Source organism: Hyla sarda, chromosome 1 (assembly GCF_029499605.1).
Source record: "Hyla sarda isolate aHylSar1 chromosome 1, aHylSar1.hap1, whole genome shotgun sequence".
Lineage (NCBI taxonomy): Eukaryota > Metazoa > Chordata > Amphibia > Anura > Hylidae > Hyla > Hyla sarda.
This window is the reverse complement of record NC_079189.1, coordinates 431050703-431061699: the sequence shown is the minus strand read 5'-3', so window position 1 is coordinate 431061699 and position 10997 is coordinate 431050703. Positions and strand designations below refer to the sequence as shown.

At 41.5% G+C, this 10997-nt stretch overlaps 1 protein-coding gene across 3 annotated transcripts in view; it reads right to left on the bottom strand.

Moving 5' to 3' along the window:
- Positions 1-7648: 7648 nt before the first annotated feature.
- Positions 7649-10997, bottom strand: part of TMEM233 (transmembrane protein 233) — a 74601-nt gene continuing 71252 nt past the window's right edge. For all 3 annotated transcript variants that reach the window (XR_008846188.1, XR_008846187.1, XM_056529779.1), the window contains one exon: positions 7649-8847. Coding sequence is in view for 1 of the 3 variants with exons in the window: in XM_056529779.1 (XP_056385754.1) it covers positions 8836-8847 (12 nt within the window). In the remaining 2 variants the exon portion in view is untranslated. The remainder of the gene's footprint in view (positions 8848-10997) is intronic.

Here is a 10997-nt window from a genome sequence, read left to right as displayed (position 1 = left end):
AACAAGTATTTACTCAAAAATTATGGGCAAAAATTTAGTACTCTGATGATGTATACAGATTTTCATTGTATAGCTCTACAGTTCAGGTGCATTTTTAGTCCTCAGTAAAGGGACACGACTAAAAGCCGGGCAGGAATACTTACGCATGTGGTTATATACTTCTTGACATGTTTGTCAGGCACTTCTTCTTGAACGTTGCAGGAACCCATAAACAACAACAATGCTTTTGCATGAAACAGTCTCACGACTCAATAGTAGTAAACATCTTGCAATCTTCAAACACTGTGGCCCAGACACTTTCCATCCCAAACTCGACTGTCACCTTGCTTTCTAGGCTGGGACATGTACCTAGGACCACGAGGCTGTGCCCCCTCCATGGGGCTGACATGAGTATCCCATGACACATGGGACAAACTGGAATCACTGATGGTCGGGCTTATTGGGACCACCACTTGTACAGCAGCAGCTTGCTCCACTTGGGGGTCAAGTGTAGGGCCGAGGCACTATGGTTGGTGCCCGTTGGTTAGGCCAAACCTCCTCAACCACAGTAGTAGCCCTGGGCACATCTGTCGATGACCCTCGATGCTGATACTTGGGGTCCATGACAGGTGACTCAGGATACCATTCTTCTTGAACGACTTTCCCCTTGACACTTGGTGGCAGGAGACCAAATGGATCAGAATTCTAATCTTCAGAGGGGAAGTAAGCAAAGGGAATTTGTGTTGGTTTCTTGGGCCTAGTGCCAGCAGTCTATACAGTTCAGCCAGAGCCCAAGGAGGTGACTGGTGACTCAGAGACCTTAAGGGCTTGCTGGGACTTGTAGTAGGACTAGATAATTTGGTGCAGGCCACGTTGCTTGACAATTTGACAGAGACTGACTTGACTTAATGACGGACAATGCTTCAGGTTTAGCTTATTTGCACTTGACTGTGACTGCAGGACTTGACTTGAGGCCTCCAATACTCTGGACACACACACTAGGCAAAACTAACCTCAGCAAAGACTTGGTGCAAAAAGAGAAAGAAGCTAGCTCCACCCAGGGCTTATATGGGGGAGGCTAGCAGGGAGCCCATAGGTCACTCTTGGGGTCAGCTGGTCACTGATACCTCCTGGGTAACAATCACAGGACATATCACATGGTATAACTCTTCAAGTGATAACACATTTTATACAGTACAACATATTTACAATGGGGAAACTAATGCAGGGGGTCCTAAGGACACTGAAGGATGCTGCCAGACAGGGCAGTGAAGGTATGGGGTAAAACCTCCCGTACTGGGCCACCACACAGCTATCTGGAGTGATTCTGGCAATCCCAGTACAAGTACCTTTATTATGTAACTTTATTATGTTGCTTGGTAATGTTACTGCTTCAGTATTCACTTACATTTCTTCTACATAATATTCTTTTGTGTATGACTTCACTTATGGTTGCCATCTGCAGTCCATTTAGACATACAGACATTTGCTTGGTGTCTCTCATTTTCTTCTCAAGCGCATCACCAGCTTCTGTCTAATTGAACATTGTAATTCACATATACTTATGGTATAGATGTTCTATACAGTTAGTATAGAAAAAATGTACTGGAACATTAAATGAACTGTCTGGAATGTACTGCTGGGGAGGAACCTAATTTAAAAGGTTGTCTTTCTATCAGGGCTGTATTAACCAGTAGGCACCTGTGGACCGAAGATGAGATTCTGCAACAAAATCCAATGTAACATGTAAGGTTTTTGCCACGTAGCTGTGACAGATCTGCATAAACAAATACCCACACTTGTGGAATCACCACAATGGGAGTATTCAGTCTGAATACCTAGGGCAGCACAAGCTGTAAATACGGCCCCGATATCTATATCACTTAAATTTCCTTCTACACATTTTATGAAATATTCTCAGAAATGTTTCTTCTACATCATTCCAGTTCAGTTTGTCCTTATAGATCAGTTTTCTTGTAAATGCCATCATCATTATCTGTGTAGTTTTAAATAAAAACACTTTTACAAGTGAGAAATTAAAAAACATATATTTAGAAGTCCCAGTTCTAGAGTTACATATCCGAATACAGATACACCGCAGTCTTGCAAAATGCAGCTGTCCTGAACCAAGAGGCAGGTGCTAATCTAAGTAAGAGCTGAGGCCAGCACTTTAACCTGACCATCTGTCCATGTTCATAACAAGTAGGAAAAGTTACAAGAACCCGTCTCGCTCTCTCTCCTAAGACATTCACATAAGGTTATTCTGTATTTAGCATATTTTCAGATGTCCTGCGATTCTCTGCTTAGTGGGTATCAGACTAACGTGTTTCCTTAAAGGGGTACTCCGGTGCTTAGACATCTTATCCCCTATCCAAAGCATAGGGGATAAGATGCCTGATCGCTGGGGACCCCCGGGATCTTGCACGCGGCACCCTGTTTGTAATCAGTCCCCGGAGCGTGTTCGCTCCGGGTTTGATTACTGGCGACCACACGGCCGGCGGCGTGTGACGTGGCGCTCCATCCCTCAATGCAAGCCTACGGGAGGGGGCGTGATAGCTGCCATGCTCCCTCACATAGGCTTGCATTGAGGGGCGGAGCGTGACATCACACGGGGGCGGAGGCGTGACATCACACGCCGCCGGCCAGGGACTGATTACAAATGGGGTGCCGCGTGCATGATCCCGGGGGTCCCCAGCGGCGGGACTCCCGCGATTAGGCATCTTATCCCATATCCTTTGGATAGGGGATAAGATGTCTAAGCACCAGAGTACACCTTTAATAGCATACTTGGGCTTCCAATCAATATCTTTGGACCGCATACAGTTTACATCCTTTGGGCTCCTCCTTTTGTCACCCATCCTCCATTTTGTATATTGGTTGGCAACTGGAAATGGTTGATATGAATATCAAAACAGAATTGTATGCAGATTGCATACCATATAAATCAAACATCTTGCATATTCCTGGAATCTCCTCTGCAGGCACAGAGACTAACATATCTTTTCATGAGTGATCTCTTGTGGAGAATGCAGGTGGGGTAGAATTGTGCCCATATTATAGAAATGATGGACATGTGGTGAAGGGGAAGGTCTTGGTCAGATTTTTTTAAGAGACTATAAACCCTTTTATAAGCTGGGTTTACACCAGTGTCCCATAAGCCAATAACCAAATACACCAATAAAATAACAAAAGTGCCAGATCCCTTGCACAGCGGACACATTGATTTAAATTGTGTCAGGTTTCTGTAATGTTGTCCATCTTTCTACTGGACCGTTTACCTCAGCAGGCTATGCTACTTTATCCTGGATTTTGTATGCAATCTGTTATGGGGTCTTCCGAAGCAGATGTGAACCTAGCCTTAGACCTATTAGACCAGACAATCTGTGATGTAAACCTAGCCTTAGATCTATTAGACCAAGCTGCAGAGGGACACATTTCAGATTGAAGAGGTAGAGGGACACATTTCTAAATGGCAACACCCAGTTGTCAATCTACAGGGTGGGCCATTTATCTGGATACACCTTAATAAAATGGGAATGGTTGGTGATACTAACTTCCTGTTTGTGGTACATTAGTATCTGTGAGGGGGGATACTTTTCAAGATGGGTGGTAACCATGGCGGCCATTTTGAAGTCAGCCATTTTGAATCCCTTTTTTCAATAGGAAGAGGGTCATGTGACACATCAAACTTATTGGGAATTTCACAAGAAAAACAATGATGTGCTTGGTTTTAATGTAACTTTATTCTTTCATGAGTTATTTACAAGTTTCTGACCCCTTATAAAATGTGTTCAATGTGCTGCCCCTTGTGTTGTATTGTCAATGCAATCCTCTTCTCCCACTCTTCACACACTGATAGCAACACTGCAGGAGAAATGCTAGAACAGACTTCCAGTATCCGTAGTTTCAGGTGCTGCACATCTTATATCTTCACAGCATAGACAATTGCCTTCAGATGACCCCAAAGATAAAAGTCTAAGGGGGTCAGATCGGGAGACCTTGGGGGCCATTCAACTGGCCCACGACGACCAATCCACTTTCCAGGAAACTGTTCATCTAGGAATGCAGGGACCTGACACCCATAATGTGGTAGTGCACCATCTTGCTGGAAAAACTCAGGGAACGTGCCAGCTACAGTGCATAAAGAGGGAAACACATCATCATGTAGCAATTTCGCATATCCAATGGCCTACATAATGATGTGTTTCCCTCTTTATGCACTGAAGCTGGCACGTTCCCCGAGTTTTTCCAGTAAGATGGTGCACCACCACATTATGGGTGTCAGGTCAGAGCATTCCTAGATGAACAGTTTCCTGGAAAGTGGATTGGTCGTCGTGGGCCAGTTGAATGGCCTCCAAGGTCTCCCGATCTGACCCCCTTTGACTTTTATCTTTTGACTGTCTATGCTGTGAAGATACAAGATGTGCAGCACCTGAAACTACGGATACTGGAAGCCTGTGCTAGCATTTCTCCTGCGGTGTTGCTATCAGTGTGTGAAGAGTGGGAGAAGAGGGTTGCATTGACAATCCAACACAATGGGCAGCACATTGAACACATTTTAGAAGTGGTCAGAAACTTGTAAATAGCTTATGAAAGAATAAAGTTACGTTAAAACCAAGCACATCATTGTTTTTCTTGTGAAATTCCCAATAAGTTTGATGTGTCACATGACCCTCTTCCTATTGAAAAAACAAAAGTTGAATTCAAAATGGCCAACTTCAAAATGGCCGCCATGGTCACCACCCATCTTGAAAAGTTTCTCCCCTCACTTATACTAATGTGCCACAAACAGGAAATTAATATCACAACCATTCCCATTTTATTAAGGTGTATCCATATAAATGGCCCTCCCTGTATTCTAACATTTATAGGAGTAATAATGGAGCAATTGCACAACCAAGAGATATAAGAAAGATGCTCAATTGTTATTTCATAAAAAATACATGTATTTAGTGCAAAAGACATGTGAGGCAAGGTGACAGGTAGTCTTTAATTCAGTCATAATTCTTTAGAGCTGGGGTGCACAACCTTGTCTGATTGGAGGGCCATATGGTCAGCTTGTATGTATCACTTCCAAGGGCCACAATAAATAAAAGTATTGCCATCTGAAATATTTATAGCGTATACCAGTGTATTCCATGAATGTCTGATTGTTGTGGATTCACTTATGGGACTCCTACCAATCAGGAGAACGCTCCCTTATATAAAAAAAGGAGATAAAAGTTCTGAACGTGCATGCAGTATCTTCATTTAAGTATATGAAAGGTATGGATGCGGCTGACATCCCTTAAAATACAATGGACGAACTGCACAGCTAAATCTCCCCCTCTCTTCCTCTGACCTGTCAGACTTTAAAGTATAGTCTAATAAGGCAATATCAATTTAACAGAGCAATATGGGTGATTCTAATACAGTGTGCTGTGCCTAATGCAGGGCCTGAAGGGTGGTTCATGATACAGGGATTTAAAGAGTACCGAAGAGAGGAGACCAGTCACGGTCAGTACTAGTCATTATACTGTCAATGTTTTTTCAGGATCGCTTCATTAAATTTCTTATCATAGAACTTATACAGCCTCACCACTTTATATTAGTGCCACCTACATGTAGCCCACCCAATAACAGTTTCAACCTGATGGGCCCAGCCAGAATAGTGTTGTGAACTGCATTTAGCCCTCAACTTTATACAATCTATTTATGTACTTTTAATAATTATCTTCCTGAATAACTTCTGTGACTCTGCATTCTCCTTTACAAGATACTTTCTGTCTAATGTAACTTGTTCTTAGGTTTTAAGACTTGGCCGATTCTGCCTGTAAATCCCATCCTGGAGAGTCCCTTCCATGTAGCCAAAAATAAATTCACTCTTAGTTTCGATGATTAGATAAAATCGAGAATTTAAATGAACGATCCTGGTGTTTTGAAAAAAATGTCCCTCTACCACTGGTCTCTACTGAGACAAGAGCTTGGAGCCGGACCTGTGCACTCAGCCAATCACTGGCCAAGATGACTTTTTCAACAGTTCCTGTCAGTTTTTCAATGAACTTGCACCTACCTCATCAACTCTTTACAGAATTTTCACTTGCTTGATAGATTTATAATGAGTTTCCCATTAGAGCCGGATGCTTGACATTAGTGACATTATTTGCTCAATTTGGTGTATTTGCTGCAAAAATGGCATACTGTGTCGCACCAAAAAATCCATCCAAATACACTAATTGCGAGAAACGGACAATATTAGTAAATCTGGTCTTATGTATCTAGAGTGTTTCTGCAGAAAAATCCAAAACTCTGCAGATAAATGCAAGTGGATAAAAATGTTTTACATCTTATTCACATTGCTTACACAATAAATGCTGCAGAAATTCCATAGCAAATATACATACCATGTGTGGTCAAATAATATTATCAGAAAATAAATACAAATGTTCCCAAACTTGGCTTTTGTATCTTCGTCTGTCTTAATGTTCAATTTTTTTTTCCCATTAGGGTAAATTTATGCTCTAGAAAATTTGCACAGAAAGCCACAGGAAATGCACAGTAGCAAATCTACACAACATTCAGTTTTTTTTTTTTTCCAAATATAAGACCCATTGTCAGACACTTACCTTACATGGCTCCTTTACCACTTCTGGCTCCAGGAGAAGGGCACCACTCGGAGTGCCCCAACGTCTCTATGATGACCAGCTTTGTTTGATGCAGAACTGCGCGGCACTCTGTTACAGGTCTGGCTGTCCTATCAGGACATGGGAGCATTGGGCCAATCAGCTGTAGCTGATGGCAGCTTTTCTCAGATTCTCATGAGTGGTCTAATTAAGTTAAGCAGTATTTTAAAGTCTACTCAGCTTTCCTTGGTTCCTGCTTGTTTGCCTGTTCCCTGACACTGATATTGCCTGCCAAATTGGACTTGATGTGATGCTCATGTTTGATCTCTGCCTGTGGTTCTGTTTTCTGTGTTTCCCTAGTGGTATTTTACACTTGGTGTGTTTTCTGGTTTTCCTGATAGCACTCCAATTTTGTCTCTTAGGCCATGTACACACGTGGGAATCTCCACGGAAATTCCACTGCAGCAGAGTCCCGTTGAATTCAATAGGATTCTGCTGTGCTGAGCACACGGCGGAATTTCCGTGCCAGATGTTTCCGTCATGGAAATTCTGATTTCTGTGTCCACAGAAAGAATGAACACGTTCATTCTTTCTGCGGACTCTACACCGAATGCATAGCCATCTATGAGACGATGCATTCCTGTGTAGTCAACATAGCCTTACATGCCTGTTTGGTTTAACTCGGCTTTTAGGGTCAGTTGCCAAGTTGGGAGCTACCATTTAGAGCCAATCATCCAAGCAGGTACATAAGCTGGGTTTAGTATAGGGCTACACTGTTCCCATCCTGACGTGACACCCAGTATAATAACATTATCAATCCCCTGGTTCTCCTGTAAATAACGCTTGCCTGGCCCCTTGCCAGTTTCTGTTTTCTTGGCTTCAGGGATGTCATTTGACTGCTGAAGACTGTGATTGACAAAAATCATGTACAGATTGCAGGAAAATTATAGAATAAACATGTAATTCTCTCAAGTACAAAGTTAAGAAAATCGACAAATTAACAGATACAATATAAATACAGCAAAGATAACAAAGATATCAAAATAAGTACAAGGGTACATAGAACATTTCACTTATGTTAGCATCTCCAAATTATAAGACTTACAATTGATTTTTTCCCTAACTATATGCATGTATGTATGTGTGTATATATTTGAATAGAAAAAAAGTCTCCACTCAAATACTTCACATATTTCAGCTCTAAGGGTGTATGAAAAAATCAGCAAAACAGTGACAAACTTTATTGCTGTCTTCAGAAATTTTAAAGCGTACCTGTCACCAAGAAAAGTAACAATAATATTACTCACTGTAATGAGGATCATGTCCTGTCACTTTTATCTTTTATCTGTGTTGACTCTCAGGTCTCCTGCATTCCTCTCCCTAGCAAGGGGTGTGTCCCTGACCAAGCTGTGTCAGCTTTCATTTCCTTACTCTGTGTTTTTCAGTGCCTGCTGCAGTGATTCAGATGATGAGCTGTGAGAACATAGATGGCTCAGCCAGAAACTCGATATCAGATTAGCCTGATTAGGGACATCTAGTGGCCGGAGTTAAATATAAGGTAAAAAACATAATATATATATATAAAAGACATATATTAGAGAGAGTCTTAGAATTACTATACTTATTACTATTTTATATTGGTGACAGTGCCTCTTTAAGTCAGTCTCTTGGGCGCAGTATATAGTTTCATTATTCTCAGGTAAGGGGCACAGAGTTGTGACAGATATTTGGCTGCCCTTAAAAGCTTTCTTGTCTTTGTTTACAATGCAGCAACATGGTTTGGATACAGGACATTTTACTTTAGAGAAAGCTGTAAGATCAGCACATATAAATATTTTATCGTCCAGGAAACATTTAGAATTTTTGGCCAGGGCCTAAGCAAGTGTCATATTTCCAATAAAGGAAATAAGAAGGTATGTTTATGTAACTTTATCCTAAATTCTCCTACTGCCAGTGTCCTTAGGCCTACTGGATATGCCAAAATGTTCAACAATAAACAAGACAAATATCTATAGAGTTAAAGACATCATACAGATAGGAAATGTTAAAAAATTGTGTTTTTTGTGTGGATGGAACCACATATACAGTATTTATGCAAACACACACATTAATAGATAATTTGCATTCTGCATGGTTGTCTTGGTGTTGAAGACCTTTAAGTGCGAAAACGTGCCTCTTCCCTTTAGGAGTTGTGAAGGACCTGATCGACGTCTATTGAAAATATGATATTTACTGTATTACTATTGTCTTGCTTTCAAACTGCATTCTGGAAAAAAAAAACAATGAAGAAAAAATAAATAAATTATGCTCTCTTGTCATAGATGTCATAGAGGATTGCCATTGCTTTATTGGTATATAATGTTATATCCAATGTACATGTATATGTGTTATTTTCTGATGTTGTATTATGTGATGTCTGTATTTATTTAGATCATTGACTAGTAGGCCACAGTACTCAGTGGTGCCTACATGCCCTGTCAAAGTAGTTAACAGTGAGATTGTTAATTAGGACCTGAAATAGCTGATGCTGACATGGGCATCATCATTGTGGCACTGAGAGCCACGTTGCTGATAGAAGTGACAAGGTGTTCTAAAAAATTTGTGTTTTGGTGCCAAGAGAAGTGTATGAGTGGTCTGCTATTAGAACTGACTTGTATATGGCCTTTGACATTTTCTAGGCCTGGGGCCTCCCAACTTAAAGGGGTACTCCGCCCCTAGACATCTTATCCCCTATCCATTGGATAGGGGATAAGATGTCAGATCGCCGCATGATCCCCGCTGCGGCACCCCGCTATCATTACAGCACAGAGCGAGTTCGCTCTGTTCGCAATGATGGGCGATACAGGGGACGGAGCAGCGTGACATCATGGCTCCGCCCCTCGTGACATCACGGCCCGTCCCCTTAATGCAAGTCTATGGGAGGGGGCGTGACAACCACCACGCCCCCTCCCATAGACTTGTATTGAAAGGGGCGGGCCGTGACGCCACGAGGGGCGGAGCCGTGAAGTAACGATGCTCCGGGCCCTGTATTGCCCGTCATGACGTGCAGAGCGAACTCGCTCTGTGCTGTAATGATAGCGCAGTGCCGCAGAGGGGATCCCGGGGATCCCCAGCAGCCGGACCGCGGCGATCTGACATCTTATCCCCTATCCTTTGGATAGGGGGATAAGATGTCTAGGGGCGGAGTACCCCTTTAAGAACAAATGGAAGCAACTTAAGAAGAGTGGACTTATTTGCTGGGGGTGCACTGGTGAGCTGTGAAGCCAGAGTGGCTTGTCCACCACAAAAGAGGCAGTGGGCTGGAGAGTGATGTGTATGACACTGGGCCTGTGGAAAGAAAGGTACACAGTGGATTTCCTAGTGTCACTTTTGGGGAACCAGAATTATATTCCAACTTTGCTGATTGAGGTCTGGAGAGTCATAGGGTGGATATTATAAACAGACTGAGGAAATGATTGCTGCCAGTAAGGGGCTGGGTAGTGTAGCTGCATTAGTGAGTAGCTTGCAGAACTCTATGTGGGCTGTCACTAAGAGAAAGAGATTTCAGTTCTAGAAAGTCTGTTGGGTTGGCAAGAAACTTCTGCCTGGGAGGGGCCAAGGTGTGTTTGGTTGTGCTGGATGCAAACTGGGGGAGCCTGCAGCTACATCAGGGAGTTATTATGTGAGTCACTAACCTGGTAGGGGTGGGTGATCAGCATGTAGAGAGAGGTTGACTGCTGATGTCTGAGGTGTGGCCTGGTTGCCTCAGTTTTGAGGCATAGTAGACTGAACGAGAGAGTGATAGTAGGGGTATGGTAGGAACAACTCTTTATGATAGGGCCAAAACAGTAGTTACCTTCTTCCTGTGTACACGCAGTAAGTTGCATTATAAATTTAAATTTTAAGGCAAAACAAAACGCTTCGTATTATGCTTTTAAACTTCTTTACTAAAACTCAGCAGCATATAAGTAGTAGATGTATTAAAGAAATTTTTTATATATAAAGTGTAAATAAACGTATGATATCTAGGATGCAACCTAGAATGCTGTTCATGTCATCATCCAATCAGAACATAGTATAGATGATATCAGTAACTGCCATATAGAAAACTTCCTTCTTCTTTGCTGCTCAGCAGATGGTGAAGTTATGTCATTTTTTCTCTCCCATGATTTTATGTATTATTGTATAAAAATATATATGATTTGATCCTTTAGTCAATTAATGTTGAGTATATATATATATATATTTATTATTTTATTAATTAATTTAATTAATTTAAATTTATTTAAATGTATTTGAATTTATTTATTTATTTATTTCTGTAATTTCTTTAATTTAATTTCATTGATTATTATACCCTATATGTATATATCTATATTCTCTTTTCTGGTAGTAGATTTTTTCCTTCTAAATTACTTCTTTTTACTCCCTCATATT